This window comes from Falco rusticolus, chromosome 5 (assembly GCF_015220075.1).
Source record: "Falco rusticolus isolate bFalRus1 chromosome 5, bFalRus1.pri, whole genome shotgun sequence".
Taxonomy (NCBI): domain Eukaryota; kingdom Metazoa; phylum Chordata; class Aves; order Falconiformes; family Falconidae; genus Falco; species Falco rusticolus.
This window is the reverse complement of record NC_051191.1, coordinates 19219369-19237934: the sequence shown is the minus strand read 5'-3', so window position 1 is coordinate 19237934 and position 18566 is coordinate 19219369. Positions and strand designations below refer to the sequence as shown.

General features: G+C 36.4%; 1 protein-coding gene across 8 annotated transcripts in view; it reads left to right on the top strand.

Annotated features, from left to right (window-relative positions):
- CACNA2D1 (calcium voltage-gated channel auxiliary subunit alpha2delta 1) overlaps positions 1 to 18566 on the top strand; it is a 433623-nt gene that overhangs the window by 329265 nt on the left and 85792 nt on the right. For all 8 annotated transcript variants that reach the window (XR_005104430.1, XM_037388977.1, XM_037388979.1 and 5 more), the window contains exon 11: positions 13594 to 13752. Coding sequence is in view for 7 of the 8 variants with exons in the window: in XM_037388977.1 (XP_037244874.1) it covers positions 13594 to 13752 (159 nt within the window). In the remaining variant the exon portion in view is untranslated. The remainder of the gene's footprint in view (positions 1 to 13593; positions 13753 to 18566) is intronic.

Genomic DNA, 18566 nt, shown 5'->3' with positions numbered 1-18566 from the left:
TGCCCAGTACAGGAGGATGGTCACTGCCCTGGCCCTGCTGGCCACACTGTTTCAGTTACAAACCAGGATGCTCTTGTCCTTCTTGGCCACCTGGGCACACTGCTGACTCATGTTCAGTTGGTGGTCAGCCAGCACCAACATACCCTTTCCCACCAGACAGCACTAATTATGGTATATGTTTACAGTTTTTGTTTACTATCTGGGTTCAAATAATATGCCATTATGTGAAAGTAATATAACATAAAACCCATGGCAATGTTAGTGCAGGGTCAAGTCTCTCTCTGAGAATTACAGCTAGCACCAGGACAATCTACAAAAGCCAAGTTGCCATGTTCAGCTCAGGACTGTGCTCAAGCTAGTAAGCCTTCTTAAAAGTACAGACAGATCCCACACAGAAACTGCTCATCTTTGTATTCAAAGGCCATCTAGCCATACCTGATAAATTGCTAGAGAATTTAGGAAGAAATCAGAAGTTTCAATAGTTTTTTCCTGATTTCTCATTTAAACTGAGCCTTACATAGCTACAAACAAACTTGAGAAACCTTTAGTGGATGAAGTTATTTTTCTTTTAGAGTTACTAAATAATAACCAAGCCATCTGAATTCAGGGATTTGTTTATTATTATATATTACTTTACCTGTTAAGGGAAAGCATATCATGCCAGATTCAACACCCCAAGAGAGGTGAGGCTGCCACAGCTCCATGCCACATATCCAACTAGTAGTGAGGCTGAAAATGCATTCTCAGTGGGCACATGCACATGGAGCACATGTATATACCACATAACATATATTCATGTAGATACATACGTATCAGGCCAGCCACACAGGTAACAGAAAAATGCAGAGCACTCCAGTGAACACAGAGAGTGCCAACAGCCTCTTCCTGCTCCCCTTGCTGGCTGAGCTGGATGGAAGGCTGCTGGTGGGAATATCTATCTATCTATAGATAGGTATCAATAGATAGGTAGATAGATTAGATTGATTGATTGATTGATTAGATAGATACTGTGTGGATCCCTCCAGCAGCTGGGCTCAGACACTCCATTTGCCCAGCAGCTGCCCCTAGATTGCAGTCTGCCCTGTTGCTCCCACCTAGACATACAAGCCCCCGTGGCTATAACCCCACTCCAGTTGCTGGCAGAGACCATCCCGTATACACAGGCAGAGCTGTCAAGGTCTCCCTTTTTCCCAGTTGGCAACCCCGCAACTGTGATCTCACCCTTAGAGACACAACAGACACACACACACACACACACACACACAGACACACAGACACACACACAGACACACAGACACACACACACAGACACACAGACACACACACACGCACGCACACGCACGCACGCACGCTTCACTCCTAAAGACCCCCAGGACCAGCACCTGGTACTCATTCCAGGTGGTGGTATCATGGACACGTGTCCCTGTGACCCGCAGGCCCACTCCAGTTGCTGACAGAAGACACTCCAGTCTCTCTAGCTGCCCCATGGAGCAGCACAACCAGCCCTGAGACTCATGGTCTCACTCCAGTTGCTGGGCTCGCACATCCACACACAGGTACACATGCAGAATAGATAGTCCCTCACCCAGGAAAAGAGATAGAAATGAAATTTAATAAGAAGGCAGAACAGACTGCGCTGATGTGATGCAGGACATGGCCAGGCAATACCAGCAAGCCATTTACACAGGAGCAACAATTTTCCCCTTTATGCTTCTATTTCTCTCCACTTGTTTATCCCCAAGTTACCTAAATCCATCCCTTTCCTCACCCTGGTTCTCCCCTTACATATTCTGTAGTAAGTTCTGTCCAGTCCTGAAATATTCTTCCCCTGCATCCCATGTCTCCCATACAACCTCCCTCAGTCAAAAAGGGGGGTTACTGTATTATAATTATTGCACAGGCCCTAGTTAGTTGTGGGAAATGAAAAACGCCTCCAGAAGATAAGTCATCCTGACTATATTGAGGGCAAATTACTGTCAGGAAATGCCAGTCTGTCTCCACTGGCTGTAGGGAGAACCTGGGCCACACTCTTGGGCTGGACTCCCAATTAAAAGATCACTGAAATGAGATGAGCTGAATCATACTCCCTCTGCTCACCTAAGAATGCAAAAGGGAGTCAGTGGGAATAAAAACCACAGACGCTTTTGGGGCTTTTTACACCTTCATTTTTCTTCTTGTGTGTTACTGTTTGTTTTAACATATCAGCATTTTTTTTACTGGTGTGTTATTAACTGTAACTTTGGTTTGCTGTGGAAAAAAAATGTTCAAAAGGTATGTAAGAGAGAAAAAAAAAGTGGAAAGAGTTGGCAAAGGAATGGGGAAAATCTTAAACCTAGATATGTTTCATTTTAGATCTGTCACAAAGTATTAATTCTCGGGAATAGAGTACTTGAGTGCATGGAAATTGGAAGCTGAAATTCTGTATAAGGATGTCAGGAGCAGAGATGTTGCTGGAAACTACATTTATTACTGTACCGTAGAGCTGACGATTCCACATGACTAGAAAAGTCACCTCCATTCTCACTTTGAGGAATTGCTTTGGGCATCAATACAGATTTTTATTGTCTCCTCTTATACTTGTCAAATGTCAGGAAGTCAGGCTTTCCAACAGCACATGGCATGAGCTTCTGCAGTTTCCAGAATAAATCCTATCTTTGTTGTATATTAGTAGTATTTAAAATGAGTAGTTTAGTAGTATATAAAGTGAGGTTATAGCTCTACCTCATGGTTCCACTGGTTAATAAATCTTGTTGGCTATTTCCAGTTTCTTAATTTTTAATACAGCACAAGTCTTACTAAAGAGACCCCTGCTTCATTAGCTGTATCATTGATCCTGTGATTTTTTATGGCATGTCATATCCTGGACCAAAAGTGCATTTCTGAGTCAGCTTTACAACTAGCAGACAATTACTGGGGGCATCGTGAGTATAATTAAAAATTTGTGGTGGGTGAATGGTGTCTCGAACAATGAACTCATTCCTTACCAGTTCTGAAAAGGCTGGGCTGGGCCAGCTTTGATGATTCTTCTGGGGAAAGATGACTCACCATCTTAATGAAAAAAGAAAAAAATGCAGTCTGTCCATAAATTTGGGATAGGATGGGGGCAATTTGTTCTAGGGTCGGGTTTTTTTAAATGTATTTTCTATAAAACTTATCTATTTGGTAGGTGAACATTTTAAGCCATATGTGGCAAGGTGTTGGTTTAGTGTGAGTCTAAAGGAACTGTTAACTTAAGACAAATCATGAATGAAATACTCATCAACTTCTCAAGTCTTATTTCAAGACAATTTCCCCTGTCTCATGCTTCCCTGCCTTAGCAGCAGCGTCTCACACATCAGCAGTGTCCTGCTGCAGCCTCCTTACTGCTCGCGAGCCCCAGGCACCGTGTGCAGCCAGGCACATGGCTCTGCCCTGCAAGGGTGACAGGCACATTTAAGTCAAGCTGTGGGAATATGGAGATGACATTGCAGCCCCCTGCCACACCCCAGTTATGTGGCCTGATGCTGACATGTATGTCTACTTGTAATTTGCTGCACTGACTAAACATTCATCTTGCTTTTGATGCCCTGAGTAGCAACCCCATATATCCAGTGAATTTATAGATAACGGTTAAGCACTCAAATATTTATCTCTGTGGGCCAGTGATAGGACACAAGGAAATGGAATGAAACTGTGCCAGGGAAGTTCAGTTTGGATATTAGGAAAAGGTTCTTCACCAAGAGGGTAGATGGTCACTGGAACAGGCTCCCCAGGGAAGTAGTCACAGCACCAAAACTGTCAGAGTTCAAGGAATGTCTGCTTGACGCTCTTAGTCACATGGTTTAGTTTTAGGTAGTTCTGCAAGGAGCAGGGAGTTGGACTTGATCCTTATGGATCCCTTCCAACTTGAGATATTCTATGATTCTATGATTCATCTTTTTGGCCAATGCTGTGTTGTGTTCTAAACAATTTGAATTTGACTGCATGAATATTTCCTCAGTCAGACTGACAATAAAATAATTTTCTAGAGAGTGTCTTCTTGTTATAGCCCTTCTCTAGAGTGCCTCTGGGTAGCAGTGCCACACAGTGCAGGCTGCAGGACTGCAGCACTACCATAGCGCAGTAGCTAGATCAGCCAGCTTTCTCTGGGAGGCACTGAAGTTTCAATAGCAGTCAGAAACATAGGATTGTAAGTAAATAATACATGCTAACTTTGCCATAGCATCATGGAATGACCACAAATGAGCTCATCTTGCTAAGCTAATTCATCTTTCAGCCTACACTGACATCCTTTGTTGTAACTCAGATTCACAGCACAGCATCATACTTCATAGTCTGAACATTAAACCTTTTGTACTCAGTGGGATCTTTGCATTGATTTATGTGCAGGTAATTATATTGGTTAGAAAGATTAACAAAGCTCACTAAAAGCAGATTTTGTCCTAGTATTTGGTCTTTTTGCAAACACTTGTCTCGTATTATGCTACAATAATTTTTTCAGCAGGTATTTCATGATCTTAAAGTTTTATTGTCATTGAAAGCTGCTACCTCTGGTCTATAATACACTGTATATACATTTCACAATGAAATGTGATACACTTTAAATTTCAGGAATCGCCAATAGTGTAAACTGGTATATAATCCTAATTTTGTTTCATCCAATACAATTTAAGAAATGCAGGTGTGCTCCTTCTTGTACTAGAGTAAGTTTTTTTAGAATTTCTCTACAATGTATATGTAGGGTTGTACTGTATACCTGAAGACTATGTGTGCAAATCATAGGATAGGAGAAAACAATTATTCTATAGCAAGATATGAATCCTAAAGTTTGACACCACATATTTTTTGGCATGTCAAATTACAAAGCCTTTATTGCTTGAACTGCCTCAAATTTTCTGTGTACTGAGATCTACATGGGAATAGAACTTTGCAAATTGCTTTCTTACTATTCTCTAAATGGGTTCTGATAAATATTTATAATATCTTCTCACTCCTGAAATATAGATTCTAACAGGCCTTATTCAAGATTCAGTTGTTCTTGGGATTAACCTTAAAATCCTATTACCAAGCCTAAAGCAGCAGGAAAAAAAGGAAAAGAAAACCAGCAAGGCTGGATTTAGCTACAAGAGAAAAGCCTGATGAAATCAGATCTATTTCACTATTGCTCATTTAATACGTATAGATACAACTGGGTCACCAAGCTGATTTAGCCATGAGGTAGAAGTAGCATAGCAACAAACCTCAGCAGATTGAAAGTCAGCAGCAGTAGGATCTGATTAGGTCTTCAGCAAGCTGACTATATTTTTCTCAATTTTCACAATTCCCAGAATGATGTTTCTGTTTTATTCAGCTATCCTGATCATGGTATTTTAAATAGTTAAGTTTTGTCTCTGTAGCAAGTTTATGAATTACTGCTTTGTTCAAGTTTATATGATTTTATATAAAAGATAAACCTTTATGAATGTTTAAAGATACACAATTTACATACAGATTAAGGCAGGGGCTCACTTAATGTCGGAAGTTTGGGAAGGGTGGTTTTTAAAATTGTTTTAGTTTTTTGCTTGATTTTTATTTGTTGCTTAGAAGTATAATTTCAGGAAATTATGGTAAAAGAAACATGCTAAGTTGAATCAGTAGATGTTAGTAAACTAACCAGGATGTGTAAAGAATAGGGAGGCAGAAAGTAAGGATGGTTGGGAAAGTCTGAGCTTTTACATAGATTTGGTGTTAAATAATATTCAGTAAGAATGTTATCACTTTACAGATTTTGGAGATAAAGACATTTAGACAAGAAATTGTTTAACAGCTTTTCCACTATGAGTATTGTAAACACAGCTGGTAAAGCTGCTGGAAATTAAGATGCCTGGTTTGGTAATGTGGATCCTTTGTATAGAAAAATAGATTTTCATCCTTTTGGAGCTGGGACCTCTTGTGTTCAATGTGGGAATTTTTTTTTTTTTTTTTGAGAAGGAAGTTTTGATTTTAGTATTCCTGTTTCTTCCCTCATTTGGCATACAAGAATATGTTATTGTTTTAGTTGAAATGAAAAATGGATTCCAGTCACAGAAAGCACCAACAACCTACACCAAAGTGTAAAATTTCCCATTTCAAGGTAACGTTTGTAAGACCAGTTCAACTTTTTTTGTTTTAGTGCCACCTAGTGACTAAAACTGGAAAAAGTTTTTTAAAGTTTCATTGATTTATTGGTTTTGGTTTGTTTATGTTGTTGCATTTTCCAGTAATGAGATGATTTACAAAAACTTTTGTGCTTTTCAATTTGAATCGCAGAGCTAGTGCTGCTTTCTCCAATTTCTTTTCCTGAGGATTTACATAAAGTTATTGCTATCGTTTTTGAGAACTGTGGCTTTCCTCAGTGGATTACTGCTTTGTTCACATAGCATCTGATAAATGTTGATTGTCGCTTGCTTTCTTGATCATGTCATAAAAACAACGAAGCACATACCTATACATAAACATTTCTCATAAATATATATACACACATATGTATGAAGACATCATATACAGCAGAAAAAAAGTCATTGACTGTCAGAAACAGTAATGAGCATTTTCTGATCAAGATAAATCAATGCCTCGAGATATTACTCTTTAATTGTTCATACCATTTCTTCTTATGCTGCTGTTTCTGGTGCCAGCTTGTTTTGTTAGCATTACACATAATGTGAATGCTAAGACAGTGCAATGAAGGGGTTGCTTTGGGTTTCCTTTCATAAAAGAAGCGGAATCAATTGAAATGTTTTATTTGTATTTAAATAACCTTCTACACTTTCCAAAAGAATTACTGACATTGGATTTTGGATTTATATCCCTTATACCTCTCAGGATATAGAGATATGTTTAGATATATAGAGAGGGATAGACGGATAGACAGAAGAGAATTTGAAACATTCATCAATTTATACATTGCCTGTGAAATCAGATCTTTCTCTTCCAGTGCTGTAGCCTTCAGAATGAACCGCATTAGCGGTGTGTGCATTTTGAATAAGGTTGAGTAATAAGCTGTTTATGAGAATTCATGCTTTAAGAATTTGTGCCCTATTTGACTTTGTGTTTTAAATGGCATATAGCAAAATAACTAATACTAAGTTAAAGGGCAAATCTGAGGTCTGGGAGTTGGTTGCACAAAGGAAAGAGGAAAAAAACCTGGTCATTTCTTTGCCTCAGATTTACTTGTTTTCTTCCCTGTTGCTTCACTTTTCTCACCGATAAAATGAAACCAGTTCTGAGCTATTTCACAAGAAGTCCAAGACACTCAGTAATGTTTGACAATGTTGTGATGCCAAAGTGCGGATATCCCTGGGAGTTATATGCTATGTGTTACTTGCTATACTTGTCAACTGGGGAGAAGTTGGCAGGTATCCACAAAAGGCAGATTTATAAAAAAATTTCCCAATAGAAAAGCCAGTTTGTACCTGTTCAGCAGGTAATTTATTGAACCAAAGGCAGTTGTTTGTTGTTGTTTTTTTTTTTAAAAAAAAAAAAAAGATTATACCTTTTTTTCTGTTTTTAGAGAAAAACTCACCTGATTTTTTTTTTCCCCCCAGGCTGCTTGATAGCGATCTTGCTACTTAACTGTCTGAAGTTTTTCAGTCCCTGTATACCCCACTTCTTAACACTGATCCTTTATTTCTTCATTTTGCAGACTTTTTCCATGAGGGGTTACACCCCAGCTCCCCTTTCTTTTGTGTTATACTGACCTCTTAATGAAAACCTTTGCCTGGAGGGTTATTCATTTTTTGATCTGCCATTATATCCACAGAGTGCTTAGAGCGGGAACACATAAGAAATAATTGAACATCTCTGTTTCACTTCCCTTGAATCCTCTAATATCCTGGTGTTGGGGAAGGAGGTTTGATAATTTTAAAAAAGGATTTGCAGGCTGAGATGCTGGATAAGAGGAGGCTTTTAGCAATGCAGAAGTAACTGTTCTGGAATCATAAGAGGATTTCAGAATGACAACCCCTTCTCTTGTCCATCAGTTTAACTCTTGGGGCACTATGAATTGGAGAGGTTCGTGTGTCTGGAGGAGCCCACGGCTCAATGGAAGTACCCAAGGGAGGGGAAAGGTCTCAAGCATTTCGGTATTTTGCTGCAGTTCTGTATAATTTTCCATTGCTTTTCAAGTTGATCCTTCTCTGAATCGAAGGATAAAGACAAGGTCCTTGTAAAATCATCTGATTAGTATTTCTCTTTCTGACCCTCTCCGGAATGACAACGTTCAAGCAGCATTAAACTCAAACCCTTTTGTTCAGAGTTTTAAGTTAAATTGAATTATTTTCTTATCTTTCATGTTATTGAGTTGCCCCTTATATGGCCAAAATTATACTGGTGGTTTGAGGTCAACTGGATGAAGTTCTCTAACACTCTTAGTGCCCCAGTAACAGGCTTGGGTATTCTAGCCCAAACCTGTGAATAGGTCATTTCCTCTAACCTGAGGATTGTTCTGGGAGACTCCAAAAGGATATAAATAAATTGGATAGTGAGAAATAATCTAGTTTAAAATATATCTAGATTCTATACCTTGCTATATAATTACAAGACAAATTTAATTACAGTAATACTAAATGATACTTCAAAAAAAAAAGCTAAGGTTATCCTGTTTCCCATGATTTCCAAGTGTTTTGCTGCAAGCCCCTTATTTTAGCTTAGATAGTGAATATGTTTTTTATATAGTTTAGAAGTTGTCCCTGGTGGTGCCATACTGTATAGAGTGGCTTTAGGTTTTAACAACTGAATGATTTGCCTCCAAATGTCATTGGTTGTTTTCTAAGTGACTTACTAAGCCCTCGAACTTGCACACAAATTCCATTTATTTTCTTTCTACCACAATGGTATTTTTGTGACATATATTTGTCTTCATTGCAATAATTGGTAGAAAATGCTGGTCTGATAAATACCCAACTGGCATATTTCATATAGGTATGTAGAGAGTATTTTATTCATTAAAGTATGAATTGTAGTTACTTCAATTTTGCCTCTTTGATAGGTTTTGATTTTGTAAAAACATGGACTTTCTGAAAAGGCAACTGGTTTTTGAAATCTTGTATGTTCTTTCTTCTAGTTAAATACTAAGTGATTATGTTGTTAACTGGTTTTCAAGAATTCATCTAAAGTTAAGTAAGCTTATTATGGTACTTAGGAGACAGATAATGTGACTAGCAATTGTTAAAGGCTTGTTGCAGGTATTTTGGCTTTTGGTATCCTAATGTGTGAAAAATTTTAATGCTACTATTGCTAATATATTTCAGATGAGTGTAACTGAAAGCTGACTCAGTTTGGTTAAGTTATGGATAGTCCTGGTATTTGTCACATGGTCAGCTGGTTAAAGAGTAAAAGTATTTTAGTATTATGAAAAGCCAGCTTTAAGGGTGATCTGAAGCCTTTTACACTTGAAATCATTTATTTCAGTATTTTACCGGAGTTCAAATTAATTGAATGTAGCCTTGAATTTTCTTGCCCCCTTTGGACATTCTTATTAGCCATATTTCAATCTTCAGACTTGCCTTCACCCCCTTGCAAACAGGTAAATGTACATTTTGGAGGACTGTTGTTCCATCTACTAATTCCTTTATCTAATCAAAAACTCTTCTCATCTTCTTTGTCGACTGGCGTTAACAATAATGTTGACTGATGTATTTGAAAACAGCTGGGTCATATATTTTCTCAATTAAATTACAGAATTTGCAGGCTTTGGTTAATGTAGCTCTCCGTTCTACAAATGTGTTATTTCTCTCCTTCATTTTACATCAGTATTTGTCAATCTATAGATGCAGATGTTTTGACCTTGACCGTTTGTTCACTTTACATCGTGTGTAAGTACAGTACAGTTTACTTGTTAGCTGCTTAAACAGTTTGAGCCAGTATTTTTAAAATGTCATTTTTGTATCTGTAATTACTGATCCATATGCTAGATACCTGACCTTCATAGAAATAATTACCCTGATACATTTGCAGGACTGCTAGCAAGCAATTTACATTTGCAGTTTAATGTTAGTGGCATTTCAGGAAGAAATTTTCACTTGTCACTAGATTTTCACTTGAACATGTAAACTGCTGTTTGCTACAGACCAAGACAAGGCAGGCACTGACCATAAGACTTAATGTATGGTTACTTTTATATTAGGTCATTAAAAATTTGCATATAATGTTGCTGGTGAAGCAGAACAGTGTTTTCACTCTTTAAGTTTTCAGATGAAATTGACTTGTGTAGAGCAGAGCTACCTACCAGATAGTGGTTTTCTTCTAGTTTCCAAGTACAAGATCTGCTCTTTCATCCCATCTCATGATTAGAATCAATTTTCAGATCTTGTCTTTTTAAAATTACTTTACATCAGTAATTTTCCCGTCATGGCTACAAAATTAGGTCAAGACAAGCTGAAATAATTCCAGAGCACGGTATGTTTTTCACTCCCACATAGTTAATGTACATAATAATCATTGGTTGATTTATTGCTTACTTCTGTAAGAAACTTCTGTAAGAAACACCATTGAGTGTGTCAGTGTTTTGCATCAAAGTAAATCGATTACAGTTGTGTGAACATCTCATACTGCTTTTACACAGCAAATAAAAATCTTCACATGATATTGAGGGGAAACAAAACTAAATTAATTACCATAATTTGTTTGTGTCTGGGGAAAGAACTTTTATAAAATAACTATCTTTTAAAATCGCACAATGGAAATGTTAGGGTTCAGCTGGAAGTCTTACATATTAATCACAATGGAAGGTTGCTCTTACCAAAATATTCTTTTCTGGGAAATATGGCATACACTAAAGGAATTAAAGTTGAAAATTTGTAGTCCAATTCCATTAATTTTTTTTAAAGGTGAAGTTTGCATAGTGACACTGGGAGAATTGGAAAATATTTTCAATCATCGTTATCTCACGCTGGTTTCGTACTTCCGTTACTGTAAAGAATTTAGATACATGATCCTATGTTTATAGTTGTGGTATTATGAAAACTAAAGCCCTGATAAATAAAAAAGTAAATAAGCAATCTTTGTAGTATTATTGTATACAACTGACTTCTGTAGAATACTTGATCAAATATAACAGTGCATTTTTCAAAGTTAAAGCACTTGTTCATGCTTTTGCATGTTTTTGGAAACAGTTGTCCCCTTGTGACACATTGGGAACTGCGTATTGATTGAAAGGGGCACAGAAAACTTTGCATGGAGTCCTTTGAGAATAACTTGCTCCCACAGATTCTAATCATCTGGAGACTTGAGCTATAAAATTGGGACAGAGTAATAACTGTCCTTATTCATTAAAAAGATGTATGAAGATTCTTATATGGGTATTCTCATAGTATATTCTGCCTGGCAACAATCATTACAATTTTTTAGCTGATACGATCCTCAGGAAAACAGCAACTATACCATAAAAATATCAGTATCTCGCCAAAAGACAGTATTAGCTCACAAGGAATCCCATGAGCAAAAATAAGCTCCCTAGAAAAATAAATACAATATGAAGATGACAAGGTATTAGGTTAGTTGTGAATTACTTAATGCTCAAAATGAAAACAGTGGGGTTTCTTGTTTAATGCTCAAAATGAAAACAGTGGGGTTTCTTGTTTAGGTTCTACATACATGCAGGAGTGGTTTGTGGTACAATAACGATATTAGAACATGAGGCAAATTCATGCTTTAAAGTCTCTAGTTTATGGGGCACTTTGAACACATCCTTTTTGTGAGAATAAGGAATTACATGTGGAACTGTAAATAAGAATCCAGCATAGCAAACACTCTCATAATAGTCTCTGGATTTGCTCACTTACAGCCCAAAACCCCACAGTTGCTGCTCTGTGGCTATTTTCAAGGATCTGGAACAAATTAGGCTAAGCCTAAGCCTGAGGATGATGCTTTTCTCTGTCAGTCATCTCTGCCACAAGCTGTACTACATTTGCTGTTATGCATTTGCTCCTACTAATTTGATAGCAAAAGTCTCATTGATTAGAGTGGACATTTCATAAAAAGTACTGGTAGTTCATATTTTGGTTGGTCCTTAAAGCAAGGAGCTTGCACCTGTACGCGTCTGATTCCAGGACATGGAAAAGTCTGCATACCTCCTAAACATCCTATTGAACTGAATTAAAAATGGTTCGATATTATTAATCCCTTCATCCTTTTAAGTTCTGTTCATTGTAGGCATCCTACAATTACAGTGCAAGTTGATGTTTGCTGCTGGTAACAGTTCTCTTTCTGTACTTTGTGCCTGGTACTTAGTGATTCATTTTAGACATAAATAGTCTGAGCAGTTACTGAAATCTGTGACCTTATTTACCTTATCTTCTATACTGTACTATTGAACTAATTAGCAGTATTGAGACTTAAGCCAACAAGGCCTGACTTTTAAGTTGTTTTGAGGCTTTGCACCAGGTTGACAGCATAAAATTGCATTTACATTTACTTTCACTGAAGACCCTTGATCAGGAAGAGGCATAATAATCTGTTTTCAGCTGAAACATAAATTAGAAAGTCTGGATTTTAGTGCCTTTGCTGAGGTGGAGTTTTACAGAGTTTTTTGAACATCTTATTTGCCAGTGATAAAAAAAAAAAAAGCTAACACAAGAAATCTGGATAGATAAAAGAGTTCAAAATTTGGCCAAGACAACAGTTTTAGTAATATTAGTCAAGAATATCTTAAAAAAATCATTTTGTTGTAGTTAAAAGGAGATTTTCATTCAAATAGAGTTAAGCAGAGATTATGTGCAAGAATATGCACATTCATTCAAAGCTACAATTAGAATTGTGCATGCTGCAGCTTTTTTCAAAAGGAGTCTTGTCTTTGACTTCAAATAGATAAATACAGAGGTAGCTAAAAAATGAGATGTATTTCTGCATCACTCTCTACTGGGATGTATATATATTTGTACTTATACGTGTATGTATGTATATTTGTAGAGAGACAAATTTTAAAGGGATCATAAACTGATTTTTACTTGACCAGAGGAGTATTTTGCACACAAATTTTCTATGTATGTTTTTAAATAATGTCAGAATCTTGTATAAATGAATTTTTCAGGGAGTAGTCTTTGCGGATATGTGAGTAAGAGAGCACAAATATGTGTTCTCCTCTTACAACTATACCATCAAGTGGTTTCTTTGTCCCAGAGGTGTATTTCATTTTCTGTAAGGTGTATGTAGTAATTGGTTATGATCTGCAAGTTTCACTGTAAAACTGCTGACTAATACGTGCAATATGGAAGTCACCTGGTAATTCAGCCAATATTTTTCAGTGATTAACAAAAGTGAAATAAATACTTCCCCATGGTTTTTTTTTTATTTCCCTAAGTCTGCATTTCTCAGTTTTCATTACATGAGCTTGAAACAAAATTTGAGGGAATTTTTCCACTATAGTACAGGTTTTTTGATTGTGATAAAGAGTAACACCAAATACTTTTTTATTTTTAAATATAAGTATTTTTAATTTTGAAACCTCCAGACACTGTTGGACATTCTCAGTGTAGTGGAAATTAAACCCCAGGTGTGACGTGCCTTATCTTATGGATCAAGAAAACATTAGCCTTTACTAGTGCAGTACCTAGAAAAGAGAATTAACTGTCTTTAATACTATTTCTATTTATTTTACAGTTTAACAATAATGCTCAGAACGTCAGTTGCTTTAATCATCTTGTCCAAGCTAATGTGAGGAACAAGAAGAAGCTGAAAGAAGCAGTCTATAAAATCTCTGCGAAAGGAATTACAGACTACAAAAAAGGCTTTAGCTATGCTTTTGAACAGCTGTTAAATGTAAGTATGAAAGTCATTTCTCTTTGCTGTAAAGTGAAGAAGGAGAATTTCAATGTTTAGATGGCCACTGCATGCTCTTCCATTGTGTAACTAAGGTGTAGAAATGCAAACCTTTATTTAGCAAGTAAATTTATCGCAACAATATATTTTTTTTTCTTTGCAGATCACCCACCAGGTTGCTAAAATTCGGGAATAAATTTCATTTTCAATGTGCTGTACTGTTTTTACTTCATTCATTCAGCTAGTTTTTATTTAACTTGTGATTCTCAGTTGGCGTATAGGTGCGGTAGTGGTTGATTTGCAGGTAGTTTTAAAATGGAAGGCTCTATGTTATAGTGTTATTATTTCAATTTTACTACAGTATCTCCTAGCACTGTTTAGTTAATCTACAATTTCAAACTTATTACAAGTCATAAATAGTTGGCCATGGCTTAAGCAGGACAGAGGGGAGCAAATGACTTAGTTAATAGAGGAATATTAGGCACCTTGAGAGTATTCTAATTCCTTTTACTTTCTCATGTATAAAAAGCATAATTTCCTCAAAAATCAAATGTATTGTTTCCATTTTTAAATTACATTGTACTTTCTAATTTGCACCCAAGCAGTAGCTTTCTGAAGTAGTACTGTTTCTCATTCACCACAAATGTTGAGTTTTATTAGTAATTTTTAAATAGTTTGCATAGCTGTTTAAAAAAAAAATAATCTACTTTTGACCTTCATAAAGACTGCGTATTGAGTCTTCACCTTAGTGTAAATAAAACTATACCAATTTACAGCAGTTAAGGATCTAGCTTAACAAATATGAAATTTATTTTTTTTATTACTATTTTTTAATATATCAGTGATATATCTATCAGTATACAAATTTTAATTTTTCCCCCTAACCTTTCAGATTCTGGACTTCAAAGTGCTTTCGTGCCATGCAGGTGTAGGGCTGGAGCTGACTGAAAATTTTCTAACCTTGTCAAATTTTGATGGAGGAAAAAAAATACAATGTTTCCAAGTATATTTTCTCAGTAGATCACTATTTAGGTTAGCAGAGGGGTTTCATAGTCATAGAATGGTTTGGGTTGGATGGACCTTAAGGATCATCTAATCCAACCCCCTGCCAGGGACAGGGACACCTTCCACTAGACCAGGTTGCTCCAAGACCTGTCCAACGTGGCCTTGAACACTTCCAGGGAGGGGGCATCCAGGTTTGGTGGGGAAATGATTGGGTGCCCTCTGCTGATGATTGTATAAAACTGTAAACAGTATTATAAAGGCTGCTGGGTGGTTTTGGACCAGGCTGGAAGGCATTTCCCCTTTTTATGCATCTGTTCCCATCTCATGCAGAGGCAACTAGGAAGACACATGAAATTTTGCCAAATATGTTCCTAATAACATTTATATTTGATTAACATTAAGTATTACATTTGATGCAGCACCAGATACATACTTTGTGAACACGCAGTATTAAGAAGACTTGAACACATGGGAAACCTCAAAGTGTACTTGTTTGTAAAATTAAAATATGCTTAAAAAAATGGTTGGAGATCAGTCTCATAAAGGGATCATCTCTCGTGTAACTAGAGGCAGAGGTGTGATTAGCCTCACATAATCCTGTAAATTATGGCTGGACATTGTAGATGTTTATATCAAGGGAAATTAAAAGATTTCAGTAGGTTATAGAAATATAGTTGTCCTCTCCAGATATTGACAAATCCATTTGGCAGGAAGAGTAAAGGGCTGGTGATGGAGTTAGTGCCAGACTCTGGTGACAAGACAATATAATAGGATGATATAATACAGGCTTAAACAAATAATAAAAAATATGCTTTGGGATAGTTTCCAGTTGTGTATTTATGAATTCAAACACACCAATTGCTTTAAGGTCCATGGAAATGGAATATTTTTTAACAGCTCAAATTTTCATAACAGTTTTGTGGGTACTGTTTCTGGGTCACAGTTATTGCAAACAATTTTGCTGAATACCAAAGTAATATTTCACTTGTGCCATAAAAAACTTAGTGTCTGATGGAAATAGACACTTAAGGTTTTTTTCAACATACTAATTGAAGTGTTTATCAATAATCTTTATTCCATAATTTATATGCAATATTTTTCTGTTATTTAGTGTTACATAAAGTTGCTATTTCATTGAAAATAATAATACTTTAGCTTCAGCAATTCAGGAGGGTTTTTTTATCCGATACCGTAATACCTACAATTTGTCCAAAAAAATGATCTTGAAATCATCTCTTCTTGAGTAGTTGATTTTTGGTTTGGTTTAGCTTTTCCTTTGTCAGTGGCATGAAACGCATGATGAAAAAAGCATTCCTAAAGTGTTATGTCATAAGATATAAGCCCCACCTGACACTTAATGAGTTAATTTTAGGGATGTGAAATATGCACAGTATAAAATGGATCATGTCCTGTTTGCTCTTTTGAAAGAAAGAAAAAAAAAAAGGCCTCAATCAAGTGCAAGAGCAAGCTAAACATGAATATGGAGACTCAGTTCCAACGTCTATTCTTCCGTGGTTTTTTGTCCTGGCGAAGCTGCTGTATAGGCAACACATTCCTTTTCAGCTCTGGTCTCCGATGGGAGGGCAGAGCCATCCATGGGACTGCTGAGGAAAACTCTTCAGAAAAATGATGAAATTACTGTAACAGCTTTGCAAAATCACTTCTATTTACTCCCTGAGCCACCTTTGTGCAAATGGCAGAAAAAAAAAAAAAAAGGCGTGTTGTAAAGGCAATTCTGCCTTCCTCCTGATCCTTTGTAAGAGACTGATGTGTTCATTCATCAGGATGTAAAGTTTTTATGGTGGGAAAATATCATATGATTTGTTATTCATGTTCATATTTCCAATGTTGTTTGGAGGCTAAAATCTTGAATATTTTTTTTCCATGGCATGACTTCAATATCTAAATGGTGTAGTGTAAGTAAATGCTTTTCTGTAAGTACTAGGAGATAAAGAGAAAACACTGCATTTTTCTCATACTATATAAGCATATGCTAAGCAAGCCACCAGAATTTTAGGTTGAAACTCAGAGGTTACAAACTGAACATGTTCTATTATTTCTGGAGAGCAAGCCTGGAATAGAGAGAATTGAGAGCTGTCTCTGACTCTTAATTCAGCAGTCAGTTACTAGAAAAGTAACTGATTTAGTTAAAAAAAAATAATTTTTTAAAAAATCTGCTTTATTCAGTTCAAAGTTCACATTTTACTTGTGCAGGTTCACATTTGCCCATAGCAGTGTTCATTTCAAAATCAATAGGAAAGCTTTAGAATATGAGGAGGCTTTGGTCACCTTCCTTGTCATCTCTTTGGTTTCCCCCTGATTTTATTTTGGTCTGTATATTAAATCACTGTAAATGTAGGTGAGTTTATTTATGAAGTATCCAGCTCAACTTTTATTACTTTTTTAATATTGAAAATATTGCAACCCAAAGCTATATCTTGTAGGTTACGTTTCACAAGCAGATGGTCATAAATTATTTAATTCCAAATGAAACACAGTGAGCTGATGCAATTGGAGAGAATGTATTGATTTCAAATGGGTTTTATATGTTGTTAGATGTAAGAAAATCTTTGGGCTTGTTTTTTTGGTTTTGGTTATTTTTTGTTTGGTTGGTTGGTTGGGTTTTTTTTCCAAATGATTATTTAAGTAGTTATTCACTGAATATTGAACTACCAGTACAAATCATCTCTGAGGAACAATTATTCATCTCTTAATATGGTGATGGGAAGTGAAGGTTTTGTATTTTAGTTTTCTGGGAGCATTGTAGAACTGTGGAGCTGCAATATTGCGGATTATGGGCTGATGTTTGAGGGCTGGCTTTGGTGTTTTGGTCTTTTTATTACAGAAGAACAAGAAATCAGATCAGAGAGTAGGATGACAAGTGACAAAGGGGAGTGGGATCACCTCACCTGACCAGCCAGGTGAAAGTTAGTCACTATCCAGTCACAAAGACTATGGCAAGGGGGAACTGGGTACCTTGTAAGGATGACTCTCCTATTTATTTTTCTGACTGCACAGTAAATTCATATAGCAAAATTCAGGCTTGTGGAAGGGGAAGTGGAATTTCTTTCACTGAATCTCTAAGGGTTTTACTCTGTCACATCCAACTACTCAGAAGTACCAAGAAGTGTCTGGCTAGGACCATCTGTATGCAACACAGAGGACAAGGACTGCTGGCTGTAAAATTAATGAGCAATTTGCTTAGACTAGTTTCTTAACTTTTAGGGAATCAGGAAAGAAGATGAATACCAAAGGAGAAGCCTTTGGCTCCTTTCATAAGGAGCCAAAATTCATATTCATCTCTATTGTTCTGGCTGTGGAATGATGTTTTTCTTCCTTTGCACAACACACTTTTTTTCTCGGTAACTTTACTAGTAACTGACTGCTGAATTAAGAGTCAGAGACAGCTTCTCAATTCTTTCTGTTCCAGGCTTGCTCTTCAGAAATAATGGAACATGCTCAGTTCGTCACCTCTGAGTTTCAACCTAATTAGAAAAGTAGGTGGTGGAGAGATATTAATATTCTAGGCACTGTATCTTGGCTGAAATATATTATGTAAACCCAGTTTTAAAGTACTTTTCTAAAATTTAGCTATTAATTTCAGTGTATTAAAAATAGTAAAAAAAATCAGGGAAGAACTAAAGAAGTGGAAGATGGAGCTTATTTTAAGCAATATGACAAAAATAGCAAATGAAAAATTATTTTTAATTTTATAAGGTAGGGGTTTTTAGATGTACCTATAGGATGCCTAAGTTACCAGATATTTCATTTATGTTGTCAGTGAGCTTGATAGTTTCTGCGAGTAGGAA